Consider the following 21,999-nt stretch of genomic DNA (forward strand, 5'->3'; position numbering starts at 1 on the left):
AGTACTTGGTCCTAATATTTTCCTAGTGTTCTCCTGTTTTCATCCCAGGATTTACTGAGCCTGCAGTGTTTTGTCTTAACAACCCCCATTAATTTTCCCTTGAAAATTATTGTTTAGTCTCCTGCTAAAACCATGTGAAAGTTTTATCCCACAGTATGGCAGGATCAGGAATTCCACAAGTCTGCCTCAAGTTTCATGAAAAGAAACTTTTGAACTTGGCTCTGATTGGTTTTGTTTTTATCATCCGTAGTTTCCGCACTTCTCTCATATTTAATATATTGGCAAAGCAGCGGTCCTCAAGGGTTAGCTGTGTATGTTAAGCATACCTGCAGATTATTCCACCTTGTAACATTTTCCATTAGTTTAGCAGAAACAGAGAATAAAGTTTATGATGTTTTGGAGCCCAAACTACCCACAATCTTTTTTGCTTCCTTTTTTACTTCTCCCCCTTCCTTTATTGTTTCCAGTTGCTGGTCGGTAAGTTTGGACAATATAATGAAGCAGCACGTCGAGAAATCCACAAAGCACTGGTTCTCAATCTATCAGATGATTGAGAAGTATGTTCAAGAACAGACAGAGGCAAACACAGAAGGTAAGTGCTGGTTTTATATGAATGTATGATGCAGTTCCAGCAATTACGAAGGATGCATAATTAAGGTCCTAAATGCCAGAGTTTGACAGTGCGCTTTCAGGTATAGTTTTTGCCCTATGTTGTGGTTTAAGCCAGTCGGCAAATAAATTCTCCCTGCCTTACATTAAATTCCATGGCAGTATAGTGTCTTCCATACAGAGTAAACTTCACAGCTTGGTATTTATTTCTCGAGCCACCTGTGTGTCTCATAGGGCAAACATTGTAGGTGGTGTAAATTAAAAAAGATTTCTGTAAAAAGCATCTAAAAGAAAGTAGAACTGTGTATGTCATGCACATACAAACATTTCAAACAGATTTGGAGGGTAGGAGGCCTCCATCTGCAACTGGAAAAGGCATAATTCATATTCTAGCTGAACAGCTTTTCACATTCTGTGTAAAGCCTAAAGAATTCTTACAGTAAGCATGGTTTGGTACGCGTTCTGATTAAATCTCTCTGCACGTGTTTATGTTACACAATACAGAGGAAAGAATATAGCTTTCGGTCCCTTGCCTCTCCAAAACTCAGTGAAACTGCAAAGATGAAAGTAACGTTCTCTGGCATGAGGCATAGTTCTTCCAATCTCATGGCTAATTAATGTATTTGATGAGCTTCAGATCCTTGGGTTATTTTACATCTCCAAATGGACAGCTTGTCTTCTTCCATAGTTAGTGCTCTAAAGACACTGTATTCTCCACCAGATTCTTCTAAGATCTATTTCTGTTTTCATGATGTGAGGAATTAAGGAACTGGCAGTGACTAATTTGTAGTGTGGTTCATCAGGACCAAAAAAAGCCATTCATTCACAGAGAATAAGAAGTAGTCTTTAAATACTTGATCCACTCTGAAACTGGGCATGTATCTGGCCAGCTTGGTCACTATCTTACTGCTGCCTCTTGTCCTTTCTCTTTTTTTACAGTGTTTGTTGATTTGACTTACTAAATTAGAATTGATCCCCACCCTACCCCTTTTCTATTTTGTTTTGAACCTTTCCTAATAGAGACCTGATACTTAGTTTGAAGTTTACAAGGAGCACATAACAATTTTCATGTAGAGGTTTGTTGGTTTGGGTTTGTCTGGATTTTGGTTTGTTGGTTTGGTTTTTTATTTTGGTTTTTTCCACTTTTTTTTCTAAATTTCTGGTGCAATGTTCAGAAACAGAACAAATGGATCTGAAAACACTGATCAGCACACTACAAGCTTTCATTGAAGGATCTACACTGGGAGAGTTTCATGCACGACTCCAAGCACTACTGGTTTTCCACTGCCATGTCTTGCTGATGCCTCAAGTAGCAGAAAAGGGTAAGTTCTTAGCATTGCATGTATTGAGTCTTCTTTACAACAACCTGATAATCAGCTATTCATGACTTTCCAAATATATCACTAAGCTCATAAATACAACACAAGCCTATGCTGCTGTTATTTCCATTTCCATGGAGAATACTGTCAATCAGTTTACCCCAACTTTTGGTGTTGCTAAGCTTCATAATTAAAAAAAAAAATCTCCTCTGGATACTGAAAAATATCCTATTTTTAAAAGAAGCTTGTTATTGTCTGTCCCTTTTAGATGTTCTGTGCAGCATCCTATGGAACCTATACAATTATTATAAGCAGTTTTCAGAGTGTGTTCAGGCCAGAATCACTGAACTTCGTCAACCTATAGAAAAAGAACTTAAGGTAAAAGGAAACTTCACTCAAACAATATACTGATCTAATCAAAGGAACAGCAGAGCAGATGTTATTTGAATTTGTATATAATCGTTCCGTTGGCCACTGAAATCCATACTGCACATTTTCTTTGGCAAGAATTTGCTTTTGAGGTGGGGGGTTGATTGAAGTCTTTAATGTTTGGTCAGTCCCATTTAGCCGTGGAGGTTTCTATCCAGTAATGAAGCCCCTTTGGATTTCATAGCATTTGGCTGTGCAACATAAACACATATTAATAGACTTAAAATGCCTATGCAATAATTTGCTCACCTACTAAAATGTCCTGCATTTTAAGACTGCCAGGTCATCATAGCTGATCAGCTTTAAAGATGAACTTTGATATGGAAACACTTCATTGCATTGATTATTTATTTTCCTAATAGGACTTTGTGAAGATATCGAAGTGGAATGACGTCAGCTTCTGGGCTGTAAAACAGTCAGTTGAAAAAATACGCAGGTAACTCAGAGCTTGAAATTAAGTTTCTTATTTGGAACCTTCCTTCTGGATGATTTCTCTGTGGTGCTAGATTTTAATGCAAGAGTGTTTCTTCTGCTCATAACACAGTGGAAACGTTTCTTTCCAGCAGCTGAGAGATTTCCAGGACTGTAAAACCCAGTGACATTTTTGCTTTCCTTTGGTAATTAGGACCCTCTTTAAATTCATGAAGAAATTTGAAGTTGTTCTGAGTGAGTCATGTCGGCCTGCCTTGGTGGAAATTGGTAAGGAAGAGCAGCTGGACTGCTTGCAAAAGGAGGAAGAATCTGAGAACGTAGAGACCAAAGTTCAGAGGCTAAACAACACATTAAGAAAAATTCTGTCCGCTAGAACAGATATTGCCAAGGTGACTGTATTCTTTATTCTAAGTGTTGGAAGGATATTTTCTCTATTCTCATCTGTATGTTGCTTTTCACTGATTTAGGCAGGAAAATCTTATGTAAGCGTCAAATCTGAGTGTATCATCAACTTTTTAGGTTTGTCTTGTGTTCAGTGTTATGAAACACTGCAGATGGGTGAGAATGCAGCATGGAAAGACAAGCGTGTTCTGTATCGATTTGGCACAGTATCTGTGCTCTAATATAAAGATAATGGCAGTTACACATTTGCTTGCATACTGTCTGCAGCAATTAGTTCCTTCCCTACTAGTACAGTGATATAGACTGGGTGTTGAAATTATTATTACCCTTATTCTTCTAACCAAGGACCAAGACAAATGATTGTGTAGCTATAGGGTTTCTGCATATATAAAATTACTTTGAGCCTGAATTCTGAAGGGGGAATGCACTGCATTGTCCTATGTTTCCTGTTGGCTGACACAGCTTGTATACAGTGTACATTTACTTTGGACTAGCTGGTACATGGTTAATCCTACCCACTTGTCACACATTTCAGTCTGCCTGTTAAATTTTCCAGCTCAGAGAGGAAGTCAAGTATTTTCTTCCCAAAACAGATTCCTGCTAATTTCCATTAGTTTTTATTAATAAAATGCAAGGAGAAAATCGTAACTCATCATAAGTTGGGGTGAGTGGGAAATGCTCAGTTACTCTTGGCTTCCAAGGCTTTGTTCAGTTTCTTCAGACCAGGAGGGTGGCTGATCTTGCTTTTGTCCTGTGACAGTCAGGAGAGTAGAGTAAAGAGGCAGAAACCTGAGGAAAATCTAATGTGTTCCATTGTGGGCTTGGTTTGTTGGTGGTTAGTTTGTTTGTAACCCTGTTACTGATAGTTAACAGGGTTATCGGTTTCACTTGTTGCAGTTTCATGTTGTCTTCATTCCTTAAACAAGATGCACGCAGTTCTAAATTGAACAGACTCTGGGGATTAGCTTTGGACATGCTGGGGGATTAGTTCTGTTAGTTAATAATTTCTGTTTGCATACTGATTTTGTTGTTGTATAGCAGTGCAATTAAATTACTGGAAAGTAAGTGATATTCTTATGCAATGCCCTGAGGGCATTAGTGATTTAGGTTAATGTGACTTTGAGCTTGGAAGGCTGAAGAAGCTGACCTGAAGCAGTGATAAAACAAACACTCAAGAGAGTAGGATTATAGCATTTTGCATTTGTTTGGCTGTTTTCAAAACTAATGTATGCCTGACATGCATATATTGTGATATGAAATGCTGGTGCCGAACTGTCAACACGGGCATGTTTTCTGGTTTCAGATGAATGTAGAACTTTGCCCTTATTTTTGCAACAGTTTCTCTTGATGGTTAAATAACACAGCTTTTGGCATGTGTGTATAATCTTCTTTCTGTTTATTTTTCTCAGAGGGCCCTCCCAGAAGAATGTCAGGATGGCATTCCATTCCATGCAGAATCTCTGCAGTACCGTCTGCCTAAGCTTACTAAAAAAATGAAGAAAATGTGTACAACAGTTACAGAAAATAATTCATTCTTAAGTCTGGTGGAAAATCTTGACCAGTTCACAGGTTAAGTACTCTTGTGACTTCCATACCATAATTGCCCTCTGTAACATAAATGCAAGAGATCAGAAGAAAGTATAGATATGTAGTTCCCTTCCCGGACTGTCTTCCCTTGGCTGCTTTGTGTATGTTGAATTTTCACATCTCTTACCTTTCCGTGCTGTCTTCTCTACAGGTGGTATCATTGTTTCTGTAGCTGAACTGCAAAATTTGACATTTGATCAGACAGCAACTAAGGAGAAGCAGAAATCAGAGGCAAAACACATTCAGATGCAAAAGCAACGGGCTTTGTCAGATCTCTTCAAAAGCCTTGCTAAAACAGGTGAGCTTTGGCTAAAATGTACTTGGTTTAACAGTACACAGTTCTTAAGCATTTTACTTTTTTTTCCAATACATTTAAACCCACCATAATACTATGTTCTTGAAATCACTGAGCCACTAATATGTAGAAGCAGTTAAGTGTCTCTTTCTCGTCACCTGTTGGCTGAGGCCTAGTGTGTGGGCCTTTCAAATACCTTCCTTTTTTAATTACACTCCATTAGATGTACAACAGTAGCTTTTCTGAAACAGAAATCTGCTTTATCTCCAGTCCAAAGTCACTGCCCAGCCTTTAGAAACAAGAAAAGCTCATTAACTTGTAAACATTCTCTGATCCAGAACTGAGTTTAAGTTAGCTGATTAGAATGAGAGCCCATTTCTCAGTGATTGACAAACTGGCAAAGATGAGATTAGCAGAGGTATGGTTGAGCCATGGAGACGACATTGTCCATTGATGGGGAATCGTTGAAGGCACCCTGATAAGCACCCTGGTCTCCATTGCTCCCCCTGCTAGTCTTAAGGTAAAGGACCTACCCAAACTATTAATGGTTGCCTTCTACTTTGGTGTTACATTAAATTACTCATCAACAGTTCTCGCTCAGTGAGCAGTTCAGAAACCAGCAGAAGTAAGCAGTCTTGTTAAATAAACAGCTGTCTGACAGCATTCTTGTAAGTCATAGGTAGAAATAGAAATTAATGTAACTTTGCTTTCTCCCCTCCCCCCCTTCTATTTGGAATGGAGTTTAGTGTTTTGGTGCTTCTCTTGGAAGCCATAGCTTCTGGCCTGCAGTGATCCTAAGAACCTCTTGGAGGGGGGAGAGAGAGGGAAAAAGGAGGGAGAAGAGGGATATTTCTGTTCCTCATGGTTCCCCTTTGGAAACATCAAGTTAAGGGCTTCAAGAAGGCATGATTTTGATAAAAAGTTAAATAGTGTCACACTTGGGAAGTGAATGAAAACATAAACATCCTAAATGCTTTCTGGGAGGATGAGGAGGCTACAGGTGTAGTTTTGAGTGCTTGCAGTTTATGATACTTAAATGAGTTGATGTGTACTGAGTAAATAGTTCCCAGAATATTAAGGTCCTTTTTTATTTAGATGACTGCAAAGACAGGTGACTCTACGTGGGAAGTTTCCAGTACATACACTTTTCCTGTGTATTTTCACTCACTGGTGCCAAAGGAATTAGCTAGGATTTGAATTCTTTACTGGGCTCTCTTTGGTTTCAGGGTACACCTTTACCTTCCTCTTTCATCAGCCTTTTCATGTCTCAAAAATAAGGTGGTAATTCCTAACTCAGCTCTCATAAAGGATGATGAGAAGCAGTGAAGAGTGTTGCTCTTAAGACTTGCTCTCCATTTTGTTTGGAAAAGTGGCAACATAATCTAAATAGCTAATGAGCATTTCTTACAGGCTCTGCTCACCTTCAGGATGCATTGAAAGGAGTATTCAAATTGCCTTGAAAGAAACAAGCTGTTTAATCCAGTTTTAAAAATAGCTGAAATAGAAGAGCTACTTTAGACAGAGTTTTAAAAGTACATAGCTGTAACTTTCTCGGGCTATAGCCTGAGAAAGGTTCAAGGCTTTTTGTTTTACCTCTTGGCCACTGCCACCAGCCTCGTTTATACATACAGGTCTATGTTTGTCTTATTTCAGCTGTGTTCAGCTAAAGATAGTTAATTACGATGTGTTCTTACATTACAAAACTTGCAGCATGTTCAAAGACTTGTCAAAATCAGACAGCATTAGGAAAAAAAATTACATCAGATGTTTTTGTGTCTTAATGCCAACTGTATGAGTGACATTTTTCATATAAAAGAATTTTATGCATAAGAAGATGTTGTGTTCAAATGTCATTCCAGGTTTGTCATACCGGAAAGGTCTGTCTTGGTCCCGTTCAAAAGATTATCATGAAATACTCTACCTCCATCCACTGGACTTGAATAGTGCGTTAGGTGTAGTAAATCGTATACATGAACTGGATGCCACGTATGTACACAATATTTTTAACCCTTCAATTGTATGAATTGCAGCTATAATATAATGGAATTTATTGCATGTGGATTTAGACTGGAATTTCTGGACTGTAATTCATTTAGGATTTTACATATACCCTTGCATTCCCTTCCCTTTCTCCCATTACTCCTCAGTTTGAAAATCCTTAACATACTATAGTAGCATGTCCAACTGAGCAAACATTTGGTTGTTTTGAAGTTTTTTGTTTATTTGTTTTTTTGATTTTAATTTGCACTTTTGACAACTTTACCCTCAGTTTCATTGTTTCTGTGAACTAGATTTCAGTTAGCCTTCTATTGTCCAGCTTTGCCTGGCATGCTTTGCTAGCATTGTATTAGAAAGTAGACTGCTGACATTTTATTAAAGATAAATTGTAATTTACAGGATTACTTCATTGTTTCATTTTCATTGAATAATAGGATATTTCAGGAGAAAATACATAGATTTCAAACTTGGCATTTCTGAAAAAAACTTACCTATAGAAAAGATGTTCATTCATATGTTTCCATGTTAATTTTCTGATAGCAAGTGATTTTTGTCACTGAGACGTGCTGCTTATTGTCTTACTCAGATGTAAGGGTTTAGTTTATGGAATCTTTCAGCAAGGCCAAAATAAAGGCTTCGTTATCAAGCTGGATTTAGCTGCTTGGGGAGAATAAAAAAAAAAATCACTACTCAAGTGTTAAATTATATTCAAAGATAGAGATTTTGCTGCTATTGTTTAGTGTTTGCTTAGTTTATTTTAAATATCAAACGTTTTCTTAAGTCTAGAATACTTGTGAAGAAAATCAAAAACTACAAGATCGGTGTGTTGCAAAATAACAAATTATAAGCAAATGCGTTGGGTTGAAGAGCTGACCTGGTAGTTCCAGTATGCTGAGGTACTGAAATGATACAGCTTTCTAATATCAGACTTTCTTGTGCTCTGTCAGGCTGCTGACAGAGATTTCTTCTGCCTGGGATGGATGCCAGAAGTACTTCTATCGGTCACTTGCACGCCACTCTAGACTTCAGACAGCATTGCTAGCACCTGCCAAGGTAAAAGCACCGCAGGAAAAATAGAAATCCTATTTCTGCTAACTTTATTTTACCACCTTGGAATGGATTCTTTTCGTAGCAAAAAGGTGATGTGAGATAATGCTATGTTCTGTAACAGGGTACAAAGAATGATATTTTGGTATAGCATTTTTAAACCTTTTGGTTTATGAGTGAATGATACCAGTTTTGTTAATTAAGTCAGTGATCTGTTCAAAGCACAGATTTGTCCCAGCAGATACTGAATTGCTACTTTTTGTTCATGAAGGGAACTCCAAAATGATGAATCAAAACTTGTTAGGAAAAAAGCTATGATTAGTTGGTGCTTATGGAAAAAAAAAAATCAGTTGAGATTTATAATTTGGCATAATTGGACCCTGTGTCTTAACACAAAAAGTACCAATATATTCCCTTGCTTAAAAATTGATCTAAAATCAAAAGAAGGAACTAACGAGCTTTGCCAAATCAGTACCACTTTTCCAGTATTCTGGGGAAAAAGGTTCTCTTTCAGATGCTCTTCTTTTCATTGTGCTTTGCCCCTTGTTTTTACAACATGGTCTTATGAAACATCAAAGCTGATAATGGCCATAAATAATGGATTGCAGCTGTGATCCATTCTGCTCTGTTGTGAATATTTATTCTAAACTTTAAAATGGGATCCCTCCTAATGAAAGGAGTGAAAGTAATGGGCAGTAAATCTGGGAAAAAGAGTCGTGGCAGTGGTTTTAGCAATGGTCATGTATGTAAAAGCTTTAGATTGTTATTTCTTTAGATTTTAATCATAATTTATGGAAGGTAGTTTTACTATCGGAACTAAATTCCTGGCAAGAATTGCTGCAAGAGGAAGGGCAGTGTAATATCACTGTTGTTGCAGAAGCTACCTGAAAATCGAATTTGTGAGCAGCATGTATAAAAGATGCAGAAAAAATTAAGATGAGGAAACTGTAATAACAGTGATTTTTTTTGTCTGCATTTTAAGAACTGTTCAGTTAAACCATAACCCTTCAACCTGCTCAGTGTAATGAAATGGAGGTGCAGAGAATGTTGTTGTCTGCTTAGTCATCTAACTGTTCCGTCCCACTTCTTCTGCATCTGTTTTCTTTAGGATATTGGACTAGGTAGCATTGAGCGATGCAAAGGATTCACTGCACACCTCATGCAGGTGCTTGTCAGGCAGAGACGATCTCTGACCACATTGACAGAACAGTGGATCTTACTGAGGTATTTCAGATTTTCCAATATTTAAACACTGGGAAGGAGTTTGACAGTAAGCAATTCAGTTCAAGAAAGATGGAAAGTAAAGTAGAAGAAAATAAAATTCTTGCCCTTTACTTCCCCATTTCTCTTCTCCCCTCATTCAACCCTAGATAGAAAAGGTTTGGGGCGGTGGAGGGGTTAGATATTGTTTATCCTGTCGTTGCAGCCAATAGTTGGGAAAACAGATTAGGCACACATGAAGACCATGACATAATTACAGTTAAACCATTAAACCTATAGATTGTTAAATCTCTCTGTTTTGGTATTGGCCTAAGTTAATTTTGGCTATGTTCAAGTTGTTGGTTTGATCTCAAACAAATAAATTATCTGGATGGCACTTCTAGCCAAAATGAACAAAACCTCAACAGCTTACAATGAAAAACTCTAAAGAGGTGGGAGGTGCTAGATCTTGTGTCAAAACTGTAAAAGGAAAAGAATACAGAAGATCTTTTTTAGTGTGGTTTTTTTTCACTCCATTGCTTGACTCATCAGTTTCACTGCAAACTCCACTGTTCTGCATATTTGTGTTCATCACTAATGTAATCCATAGAACTTTTTGAAGTTAGGTCAGGAGCAATTTTCCTTTGTACAGGGAAGGACATCTAAACTGAAGATTACTGATGTAAAAACAAGCCTTTTTTTTTTCCTTGGAAAAACAAGCAAAAAACCCACAAACAACCCCACATCCAACCGACCAGAAGCCCAAAACATAAAGTCCTCAACTTCACAGTTGCAAGAGTAACGAAACACTTGTCTGCATTGCTGTGACTTTCATTGCAAATCAGATTGTTTGTTATGAGCTGACTATTACACAGCACTTCAGAGAATGAAGGTGTATCAGAATCTAATTTGCTTTTATTAATGGAGGAAAACAAACAATATTTGACTATCAGGCCAGGAATTTAAGGATGGATTGAAAAGATGGTCAGAAATCCCTGTTTTCAGGACGTATGTTCTCAAATATAAGCAATACTGAGTTAAATTCACTAATTAAACACAGCTTTTTCTAGAAAAAAGAAAAAAGTTTGACTTCTGCTGATTCCATAATTCCATCTTGGCTAGATCTTTTATGAATTTAGTCTGAAGATTTAGCTGTTAAAAGGGAAATGTGACATAAAACTGAGTGATTGTAACTTTCTTTCTTTCTTTCTTCTTGACTAGGAACCTCCTGAGTTGTATACAAGAAATAGATTCTAGGTTGACTGCTGACAGAGAATATAACGTAGCATTTCCTCCTCAAGACAGTATTCAACACTGGACTGACAAGCTGCAGCAACTTTCCATGCAGTGTGTGATGGTTCTTGAGGAGCTGTCTTGGTTTATACAGTGCTGCCCAAAACAAGAGTTAACAAAGTGCAGTGACAGTGAAAAGGCAGATGCCAAAACAAACATTCTTCAGAGTTCAGGACCTGAAATGGGAAATATTTTTACGGGAATACCTGACCTAATTCCCTCAGAGCTAAAATTCTTGTCTCCAGTAACGATTGAGCAACTGCCTCCTGGATGCAGGATGCGAAATAAGGATGAGTTATGGATGCAGGTAGCTACACAATTGACTGCAATGCTGACAAATGTGAAGGCAATGAAAGCAGAAGTGGACAAAATAAGACAACAGTCATGTGAGACCTTGTTTTATTCCTGGTGAGTTGTCCGTGTGTATGAAATGGAGTCTCTATCTTTTATGTTCATATAAGATGGAGTAATCTTGAAAATCTCTTTGCCTATGCATATCTTAAAAGTGTGTTCAGGTGCTCTTGGAGCTTGTATCTGTTTGTTTCTCTTGCAAAATGGAAAGCTTGGCTTTTGAAGCAAATGTACGTGCCTTCTCCCACTCCCCTGGCAAGTCAGAAAAAAATTGGTCCATCTCAGCTTCTCAGTTTGTCTTTAGTCTCCTGGGTTTTCATTCCCATCGCTCCTTAGTTAATGGGGTCAATTAATTCATATCAAATGTTAATTTAATGAAGAAATTTTAATTTTAAAAGAAATCTGTAGGCTATTTAATTAATAACCCTCTCATTTTGTCCCCACTTCAGGCAGTGTATGTGGCATATCTACTTCTTGTTAGACTTTCTATTTAATAAATTCAAGATGGAGATCAGCTGCCTCCCCCAAACTGTGCCCCAATGAAAGGTTTAATCTTACATTGAACGATTTGTCCTTCTTTCAGTGTTACGGGATTTCTTGTTGCAGGAAGGATTTTGAAGTTTGCACATCAGCTGTGAGTTGTTTGGCGGAAGTCTCAGCTCAGTTACAGGGCATAGAATCCCTATTTCTTCCAACTGGGGAAGACAAGCAAGCTGCAAATCAGATGGCCCTAATCAAGAGCCTAAACTATATACAAGAAGAAGTTAATAATACATCTTCAGACTTCACAGCCTGGAGAACACAGCTTCTTGCTTCCATGTCAGAGTGCAGTGGTAAGGACAATTCTTCTCTGCCCCTTTTGTAATTCAGATAAAGATACAAGAATTCATTAGCTTGTTTTTTGTAGAGGATGGCTCCATGTTCATGCTTATATTCAGAAACATTTGATGAAATCATCTAGATATCCAGAAACACTTGATTAAATTCAAACTTGCAAAATTGAGTCCATACTTAATTTGCGCAGTAATTTATTTCTCCCCCTCCCCCTTAGTCACTGTTGATGACAGATCTTACACCATAGTTGCAGGTCAGGATTAGCAAGGACCTTTTACAGATTTATGTAGTAAAAATTGCATAGTGCTTATCATGCTCTTTGCAAAGGGGAAACATAATAACCCGTAATGTGATGTATTTCTATCTAAAACTGCCTGTGTTATGATTCAAAAGGAAATCAATGGGCAGATGAAGAGTCTGTGGAGCACTTCTCAGCAAAAGTGGAAAACGTTATCCATGTTGTTCTGTATGCCATCCAGTGTCTGGTGGAGAGAAAACAGGAAGGTGGAAAAGAGGAAAAATCTCCAGAGGGAAATGGTAAGTTTGTTCATTTAGTTAAGGTAGACAAGGAGAGTTTTAACTATGCAAACCTAAAAATTCCTTAAACTGTGTGTCTAGTAGAGGTACCAATACAGAAGGGAATTGCTGTTTTAATAGAGGTTGTTTATTTAAATGGATAGGTATTTCTAGATTTGCTTGCTATAACATTTTTAGGATGTCTAACTTGATTTCCATATTTTTTTAATGTATTTCAAACAAAGAGGATGCAGCCTCATTTGACGTGGTTAAAGAAGGACATATAACTAAGCTTTTGGATGAAGATCTCTCTGCTGATCTGGATTCTTTGCATGTGCAAAAAGCAATTTTGGCAGTTTCAGAACTCCTGGAGAACCTGAAATCTTATGGGGAAGATTACACTTCAGATAAACATATGGTAAAATTGCTCTTCTCAAGAGTTTTTTTGGCTTAGGGGCCTCAGGATTTGGAATTGTGAACTTTAGTAGTTAAACGTACATCACTGCTTGTTGTCCAGTAGCTTCGAACTAACAAGCTCATAAGAAATTATGGCCAAATATAAGTACTCTTCCATTGTGCAAAAGCTGGGTGTTCCTTTAGTAAGAAGGGAAAGTTTTAGGTTTTGGGGTTTTTATTTTTGTAAAAATCTAAAAAAAAAGCTTCAGAAACCCTAGAAATTGTATTTAAACTCACCTATTGATATTTTTGTTTTGAGCATCTGTTTTCAGTCTGTCATCACCTTCTCTGAGGTGTATCTCAGTATGTACATAATCAGGTTTGACAGCTATTCTTTCATTTTAACTGCAGTTCTTCAACCAGTCCTGCTATCTGATGGTGCGTCTAAAGCCCATGCTCTGCAAGTATTCAGACCTTATCCTGTTCTACCTCACTGTTTCACTGGCATCTCACCGGAGTACTGGCAAATTGCTTTCTGTTCTAACTAGCATTTTTACGGAGCTTGCCCAAAAGGTAAGTTATTAGATATAACAGTGGATATATGGTATGCACATATTTAATATATACAAAGTCTTAAGTGGAAACTAAGCCAAAAGATGTACTTACTACTACAGAAAGTTTTGAGTTGCTGTTTGGTTTTGTAGGGGTTTTGTCTGCCAAAAGAATTACTTGAAGATGAAGCTGGAGAGGGAGCAACACAGTTTCATGATTATGAGGACGGTGGTATTGGAGATGGAGAAGGCAAGAAGGATGTGAGTGACAAAATAGAAAATGAAGATCAGGTAAGTGGCATTGTTCTTGTTTAAGTAAAACTGAAAAAGCCTTTGAGGTCCACGTTGTAGATGTTTCAGGTAAAAGAAACATGAAATTACTTTCAGTCTCCTATTCATGTTGGCTTTTATTTTACATATGAACTTAAAGTACCACAAAAATAAGTAAGCTTTAATATATAGGCAAGATCCATTGTAATTTTTGGCTTTAATAATAACGCAGATAGAAGACAGTTTTCAAAAGGGTGAAGAGAAGGAGAAAGAGGATCAAGATTCTAAACCAGACATTGAAGGAGAAGACAATGCAATTGAAATGTCAGAAGATTTTGAAGGAAAAATGCATGATGGGGAGCAGGAGAAAAAAGGTTTGGTTCTTCCACTATCACAAACTTACAAGAAATGTTATAGAAGAATCCAGTACTGGTTGTTACTTTTATATAACGAAGCTTATACTGAAAAGTATTCAACAGATTAGTGCCAAATACTGTCTGCCTTCACTGTGATGGCTTTGAAAGGAAGGGCGCTGATTCTTCCTTCCTCTTATGAGCTGACCTATAAATGCATTTTAAAATTGGTCATGACTTTATGGAGCTGTTGAAGATCACAGAATACTTGAGAATATGACTGTTATTAATTTCAAAACTTGACTAATTAGCTATTGCTAACTTTTTAGCAATAAGAAAAAATTAACTTCACATTTCTAAAGCAGAAAAAAATAGCAACATTTGGTAGATATATTCAAGTTGCTACTCACCCAAAAGGCAGCAGTTCTTCACTTTAAAGAGTAACAGCCCGAACATCTTAAATGATTGTGGCTTATAAATTATGGTAATGTTAATTTACTTCAGCATCTCTGACAAAATGCCAAGAATAAGTTCATCCGCACAAGAAGGGAAATTCCCAAACTAATACACAGATAAAGTGGAATGGATCTTGCCCCTCCCAGTAATGCCAAAACGTTTTGAAAATGGAGCACAGAGAGGGTAAGGAAGAGAGGTTTAAATCATCCAAGTTTTGCACCTGGGACTTGTTAGTCTGAGGAAGAGAATGCTATGTGCCCCTTATGCCCAAGAGAACACTCTGAATCACATAATTAGGACCCTGCTCTTCTGGGTGTTACTGCATATGTGTCTTTTTCCACGCCTCTCAATTAGCTGTGTAGGGTGATGAAATTAAGCTGCTAAGTATGCCTGCTTGTCTGAAGTTAACAAAAAAGTTAGCTTTATCTCTTCTGTACTGAAACACATTTTGAATTGTACACAGAAGATGATGAAAATTCAGATGAAGAGGAGGAGCTGGATAAGCAGATGGGGAATCTTGATAATGCTGAAGCTGATGATAAACTGGATGAGAGGCTCTGGGGGGATGAAGATGAAGACGATGATGAAGATGACAGTAGTAAAACAGAAGAAACTGGACCAGGAATGGATGAGGTAAAGAGAAAAGGGGTAGGAAGAAGAATATAAAAGGAATTAAACTCCCTTAACTAGATTGATCTAGACCATGAACTCCCCCTTATATAGCTCTTGGTCTAGGAAAGAGATAATTTCAGTATATCATAAATCTTATTTAGTGTTTGGTTTGATTTTTTTTCTGTAGATGGTATCTTGTCACTGAGACTTTGAGAAGCAGGTAGCATAACTGACTTTCTTTTGGATTTGTTGGTTAATAGGAGGATTCAGAGCTCGTTGCAAAAGATGACAATTTGGGCACAGGAAACAAGGATAATAAAAAACAGCATCCCAAGGATGAGGAAAAAGAGCAACAAGAAGAGGATGGTGGAAACAAAGAGAAGATCCATGAACAGATTGATGAGGTAAAAGTTATTTGGATTACACAGAGTATTTTGCTGTTAAACCATATTCTGTTGCTCATATCATATGTTTCTAAGAATTTGAAATGGTCTTTATTTAATAGTGAAGTGCGTTTGGAAAAAAAAAAGGTGGTTAATTTCAGAGTTGAAAGCAAACCATATTACATCCATTTTATGAAATCTGTATTTTCTGATCCATAATATGAAAAGAATTTTTGTTTGCATTAACCTGAACTTGTAACGGCTGCCAAAACAGGCTTTACACTGAACTGATGTTTTGATGGACAAAGCTTAAATTCTTGTTCTGTTGTGTTTAGCGACAGAAACCCCAAGTCGGTGGGACTGATCCCAAATATGCGAATGCAGTATACTTGAATATTCTGTGTAGTATGCAACAGTGCATTTGCCATCTGCAAGAGTGCAGATTCTCTTCAGAATCTTTCAGCTAGGAAAACTGGATTCTGAACCTAAAACATGCTGGTTTTAAGAAATACCTATTTATGTAAATGCATTTGCAAAAATTAATCTTTTTCTGCTTTTTATATGTGAGGATGTGTACCACTGGAAATTCATTTTAACTGATGAGAATGGAATATTAGCACCCAGTATTTGTGTCCTAGAGAATTCAGTAGAATCTTACTTCTTATTTTTGCCTTTCTTCCCACTTACTATGTGCCTGTTACTTTTTCCCCCCATTCTTTTGCTGATAGCGTGAGTATGACGAGAACGAAATAGATCCTTATCACGGCCGCCAAGAAAAGGAGCCTGAAATTGAACCTTTGGATCTTCCTGATAATTTGAACCTAGAGAATGATGAGAAGAGTGATGAGGAAGAAGAGGGTGAAGGTACATCTGAAAAATCTCTCTACAGATTCCTAGATGAAAGCCAAATGGAAACAGGGGGGAACAGACAGATAATGACTCTTTTCTCAATAGAAAAGGAAAGAGGTGGTGGTAGGATTGTGTATAACAAGAAGCTGCACATTCACTTCTGTGTATCAAAATATAAACATACCAAATACAGGCCAGATAATAATTAACATTACAATATTTTCCTTTACCCATTTTTCACGCACACTTTGGAGCAGGCTTTCTCAATGTTATCCAAATGATACTTCGACTAGAAGCTCCTTATTTAATTGTCCAGTTGCTTTTATGGTTTCATTTTTAGTATGTTACTTGCAAGCATTTATACTCAAAGTCAACTCACCCTCACGACTGTTAGGTTAAAGGGAATTAATTGGAATTCATCCTGCTCTATCATTTGTTACAAACCAATTGTGACTTAAAGGAATTATGTGCAATAGAAAATAATAGATTCTATGTATAGATATCTCTGGTTTTTTTTTTTTATAAGCTGGGCAGTTTTATTCACTGTAATATTCACTATCTCTGTACTTCACTAAAAGTTTTGTATACCTTTCTGATTGTTTTTAATCCGGAAGAAAATGATTTTGAAGTAGATGAGAAACCTGCTGATTTAAATGAGGCAGAGAAAACAGAACAGAATGAACAGGATACTGGTGAGACAGAGCGAAATGACCAGGATGCAGAACCAGCTGAAGAAGGCATTTCTGAAGATAAAGAGGAGAAGGAAGATGAAGGGGACAAAGATGCTCATGATCAAGATGAAAATGCAGGAAAAACTGAGGATGCAGCAGAAGAAGATGAGGAACAGTCACAACCACCTGATGAGGAAAAAAATGAATCTGCTGAAGATAAGGGAATTCCTGCAGCTGACCAAGGCCTTCAACCTCAGGTAAAGAGTGATAAATAAAAGCCTGCTTTTCTTTTTCGAATTACCTTATACAAGACTTAAGAAATGGATGTATCTATGATACTGAAACAGATTTGTCATTGAGTAGGTGTGATGTGAATGAGAATCTTCATCAAGATAACAGAAATGCGCTTACTATTAAACTGGTGTATTTTTGTCATCTGTATTCCTGTTATCTCCTTGGCCTTCTGTTACAACAGAATAGAATATTTCAGTTGGAAGGGACTTACAGAGATTATCTAGTCCAATTGCCTGATCAATTTAGGGCTGACAAAAAGCTAAAGCATGTTGTTAAGGGCATTGTCCAAATGCTTCTTAAGCACTGAAAGGCTTGGGGCTTTGACCCCTTTAGAAAGCCTGTTCCAGTGTTTGACCACCCTCTTGGTAAAGGAATGCTTCCTGAAGTCCAGTCTAAACCTCCCCTAATGCAGCTTTGAAGCACTCCCAAGTGTCCTGTCACTGGATAGCAGGGAAATAGTGCTCAGCATCTCCCTCTCCACTTCCTCTCAGGAAGCTATAGAGAGTAATGAGGTCACCCCAAGGAACACCATTGGTGACCAGTCACCAGCCAGATGGAGCCCCATTCACCACAACCCTTTGAGCCCTGCCCTTCAGCCAGTTGTTCACCCAGCACACCATGCACCCACTCATCGCATAGCGGGACAACTTATCTGGGAGGATGCTGTGAGGGATAGTATCAGAAGCCGTATCAAAATCCAGAAAAACTACATCCACCGACTTCCCTTCACCTACTAGGCGGATGACCTTTTCATAGAAGGATATCAGATTAGTTAAACAGGACTTTCCCCTTGTGAACCAGTGTTGACTGTGCCTGATGATGGCATTATTCTTTATGTGCATTTCAATAGTACCCATTTTCCAGTGTTTTTTAGACTGTTAAAATAAACCAATACTATTTCAGGAAGAAGAGGGTAAAGATAATTCAGAGATGGATGAAGAGATCCCTGAGGCTGAGGAAAGAATGGAACATGAAACACAAGGGCAGACTGGGCAAGAAAACCTGCAGAGTGACAGTGCTGTTGAGCTGGCTGGAGAGGCTTCAGAAAGAGACCAGTCTAAAGAGGTAAAATAAATGGAAGTGTCTAAGTTAAAAATGCTGAACTTGTGCGTATGTTTTTAAGATACAATCAAGGAACTGCTGCTGTATTTTTAGGAATAGCGTGTAAGATTCAATTTTTAGAACACCAGTTATAAATTCCCTGAAAAAGATTTAAGATCATGTAGATATATAGTGACATTTCATAGCAGTGAAAACTGTAATTTTAGGCTAATAGTTGAGCTGCAGGACTGTCTTGTCTGCTCCTCACAAGAATACTGCTTGCACTTCTGAGCCATTTGTCATTCACAATAGAAAACAGCACAGCTTCCCCGTGTAACTTCTGAAATTTGACTACAACAGTTGCCATTTTCAGTTACAGTTGTGATTTTGGAGGTTTTTTTTTTTGTCTCTCAGGAAAGTGGGAGTGGAGCTTCGAGTGCAAATCAGTCAGAAGGCCATGAATCCACACGCATGGCCCGGATGGCTTCTCAGAAGCAAAGCAGAAAAAATACCCAGGTTCATCTCTTCATATTATTTTCTTTCTTTTATTATTATTTTTAATTTGAATGTTTTAATATTAACCAGCAAATAGTTTCAGTTTCTCCTTGTTAGAACCATTGTTGTAATCAGTGTTTGGCTGCACCTCACTTGAAGTTCATGGTGTTAATTTGTTTCAGAGTTTCAAGAGGAAGCCTGGTCAGGCAGATAATGAACGCTCAATGGGAGATCACAATGAACATATCCACAAGAGACTGAGAACCATAGAATCCAGCAGTGAAGCAAAGCAGAATACAACTCAGCCTAAACAAAATGTGGAGGAGGCTGATGCATTTGAACATATTAAACAAGGCTCTGAAAGCTATGATGCACAGACGTATGGTATGTTGATATTTCTGGGTGTAAAGAGTTGTTACTTCGGAGTCAAATCCTGAAACACGCTTATTTACTGTAGTTTTTCCCAGTATGTTTTTTCAAATCATGTTTAACAGTTCTTGCTTTGGTTTAAGATGTAGAACCATTTCACTATAATATATGATAATCTTTGGCAATGACGTTCACACTAATGATAACATTTTATAACATACTGAATTCACTCATAAAAATGGATTTTAGTTTAAAAACATTTTAAAACTATTCTGATTTTTTTCTTTTAAATAATTTCTATTCTAGTCTGATGTTTCATTCATCAGGTTTTCAGGGCAATAGCTCATTAACACAAAATGGCACAGCACGGTGAAAGAGAAAACTGAAGTTTGAGGCAATAGCTCAGATCTCTTCTGAAGTTCACTGAAACTGATATGCAGTGGGCTCAGAATGCAACTTCTTTTCTTTTTTTGCAACTTCACTACTTTCCCTTCCTCTTTCCTCTTAATAACTATTGTTGCCTTGTACAGATGTAGCTAGCAAAGAGCAAGAGAAACCCATTATGCCCCCTGAAGAAAAGGAAGAGGGAGACTCTGAAGATGCAGCTATGGAAACACAAATACAGAACGATGAGGATCTCACAGCAGTAGACACAGAGGAGCTAAAGCCAGAAAAAAAGAATTCTTCTGCCACTAAAACTCCTGGTATGTTAACTTAAAAAGCATTCTAAACATATGCTGATGTGCATCTTTAAATATATATGTAGGTATTTATTTTTGCATATGGTAGATGTGCATATGCTTTATAAGACTGATTATATGCTTTATAAGACTTAATTGATATTTCTGCAGCAGTATTCGTACTCCTGCCAAGTAACTAGCATTAGCCTTTGCTAAATTGGTTGAGTGACAGAGGGTTTTGCAGCTTTCTTTCAAGTTAATGGTCTCTAATCTTCATCCACTTCTTTAAAGAGGTAAAAGGCGAACACTTTCCCTCTGCTAGACACAGTGCCAGTCTGCTTAATTAATTGGCACATAACTGCATTCCAGTGTCGCCAGCATCAGCACCACACAACTCTTCTTTTTATGTGTAATTTCTGACAAAGCGTCAAGAAGTTGAGGACCTGGTCTGAACAACAGCCAGTGTGAGGTAGCACTGAAGTGTCACTGTTGCCCTGCTTTCTTCCTGAAGTGAGAATGAAACAAACCAAAACGGAGCTGCTTAACAGAAAATGGCTATCAGATGCAAATGGTTGGTAGATGAGAAGACAGGTCTGACTTGTCAGCCACATAGCCCACACAAAATAAGCAAGATACAAGTAAATATGTCTTGCCAATTGCAACAGAAGCATTTAATTTTGATGTATCTAAGTAAATGACACTGTAGCTTAGAATTTGGGATAGTTTTCTTATCAGATAAAACAAAAGCTGGCTAGAGAGGGAGACAAGAATTTTACCAGCCTGATTAACTTTCTTGCCTCCCATTCCTGTCAGGTTTTATCTCTTTACTTAAATCTCTTGCTAGATTCATTAGCTTTATGGCACAGGCATGCAGGTAATCACTCCTGTTTGTTCTTCCACATGATTCTCTTAACAGTATGTTTGAAAAACTATAATCTTCGAAACATCTCCTACAATGTCAGACTGTTTTGGTTTTTTTCTTGGAAGAATTCTTAAAAAACATGTTAAACAGTGTCCTGTAGTAGAAACAATAATAAAAGAAAATCTTCAGTCCGTTCCTTTGTTTGTAAATTGATTTCAGAGTTGCAGGAAGCTGTTCATTACAAAACTTGAGAGTAAAAGATAAGAAAAGATTGCCATATTTTTTTTTAATGATGATTTGCTGATTGTTCTTGCATTGCTTTATACCTCCTGTTACTGTCAGGTAGGCTATGAAGCTCAAAAATGTACTTCACCAATGGAATTTTCAGGTGCTAGACACATGTTCACTAAGGTATTGTTCATTTGGCAAGGTTATATGATAGAAAAACAGTTTGCATATGGAAACGCATATTTATCAGTTTGAGTGAGTAGCAAGGTGGATTCATCCTATTCCTAGAACTGTCTTAGAATTTGTGCACTTCTCTTGAAATTAAATTAAAAAACAAAAATGTCTGGGTTGCAGTGCAAAGCATGTGAAACACTTTGTAAAGGAGCTGAGTTACAATATTGGTTCTTGTAGTATGTGTGATACACAAAGTTAGTAATTAGTTTTGTGGTTGTAGGACCAGGTGAAGTGGAGCCAGAGATCCAGACTTTTGATTCTGAGGATGTCAATGACTCTACAGCAGAAAAGCTACCGAAGGTGACAGAAGAGAAGCCAGAGAGAAGCAAGGACTCAACCATACATACAGCCCATCAGTTTTTGATGGACACTCCCCAGGTATGATATCCGAAGTGTCATCTTAAAATTACAGTGGTAGAAACGGTCTGTTTTATTTGACCCATGTTAATGGAACTCTGAAGACAAAAGTTTAGAATTCTTTTTACTCAGACAATGCAGTAGCTTGCTGTTCTTTAATAGAAGAATAAGAAATAACGCACAACTGTTTGTTGTACATGCAGCTGAATGATGACTTTAAAATGACAACTCCTCCCCGTTCTTACGCGAAAAGGTCCTATCCTCACTCTTTTTACAAGAAATTTTTTGTTTTTCTAACTGTCAAGAACTGTTTTAACTGTTTTAAACTTTAACTGGTTTAATCTGCTGATCAGATGGTTGGGTAGTGGAAAATGATGGGCGAGGTGTGTGCCCTGAAGATAAAGGGTTCAGAGTGAAGAGAGAGCTAGGCATCAGTGAATTTTAAACACCATTGTGGGCAAAGAATTAACCTCAGTTAATTCATCACAACATATTACTTCCTTATAAAAGCTGATAGTGTGCTTTTTATGAATATCTCAATTAAAAAAATGCTATCGTAGCCTAGAAAATCCTAGAGCTTCATGTA

General features: G+C 37.5%; 1 protein-coding gene across 5 annotated transcripts in view; it reads left to right on the top strand.

The window, feature by feature from the left end:
• Positions 1–21,999, top strand: part of MDN1 (midasin AAA ATPase 1) — a 103,113-nt gene that overhangs the window by 72,309 nt on the left and 8,805 nt on the right. For 4 of the 5 annotated variants that reach the window (XM_080614700.1, XM_080614702.1, XM_080614703.1 and 1 more), the window contains 26 exons: positions 468–592; positions 1,785–1,931; positions 2,197–2,306; positions 2,720–2,793; positions 2,983–3,178; positions 4,601–4,760; positions 4,930–5,076; positions 6,933–7,059; positions 8,019–8,124; positions 9,227–9,342; positions 10,540–11,019; positions 11,569–11,795; positions 12,190–12,333; positions 12,558–12,730; positions 13,120–13,281; positions 13,413–13,550; positions 13,762–13,903; positions 14,802–14,971; positions 15,211–15,354; positions 16,062–16,197; positions 16,797–17,110; positions 18,051–18,212; positions 18,603–18,704; positions 18,866–19,067; positions 19,583–19,756; positions 21,277–21,434. In XM_080614700.1, coding sequence (XP_080470826.1) covers positions 468–592; positions 1,785–1,931; positions 2,197–2,306; positions 2,720–2,793; positions 2,983–3,178; positions 4,601–4,760; positions 4,930–5,076; positions 6,933–7,059; positions 8,019–8,124; positions 9,227–9,342; positions 10,540–11,019; positions 11,569–11,795; positions 12,190–12,333; positions 12,558–12,730; positions 13,120–13,281; positions 13,413–13,550; positions 13,762–13,903; positions 14,802–14,971; positions 15,211–15,354; positions 16,062–16,197; positions 16,797–17,110; positions 18,051–18,212; positions 18,603–18,704; positions 18,866–19,067; positions 19,583–19,756; positions 21,277–21,434 — 4,336 coding nt within the window. The remainder of the gene's footprint in view (positions 1–467; positions 593–1,784; positions 1,932–2,196; positions 2,307–2,719; positions 2,794–2,982; positions 3,179–4,600; positions 4,761–4,929; positions 5,077–6,932; positions 7,060–8,018; positions 8,125–9,226; positions 9,343–10,539; positions 11,020–11,568; positions 11,796–12,189; positions 12,334–12,557; positions 12,731–13,119; positions 13,282–13,412; positions 13,551–13,761; positions 13,904–14,801; positions 14,972–15,210; positions 15,355–16,061; positions 16,198–16,796; positions 17,111–18,050; positions 18,213–18,602; positions 18,705–18,865; positions 19,068–19,582; positions 19,757–21,276; positions 21,435–21,999) is intronic. The other variant, XM_080614701.1, reaches the window with a different exon arrangement.

This window comes from Psittacula echo (assembly GCF_963264785.1).
Source record: "Psittacula echo genome assembly, chromosome: 4".
NCBI classification, from domain to species: Eukaryota; Metazoa; Chordata; class Aves; order Psittaciformes; family Psittacidae; genus Psittacula; species Psittacula echo.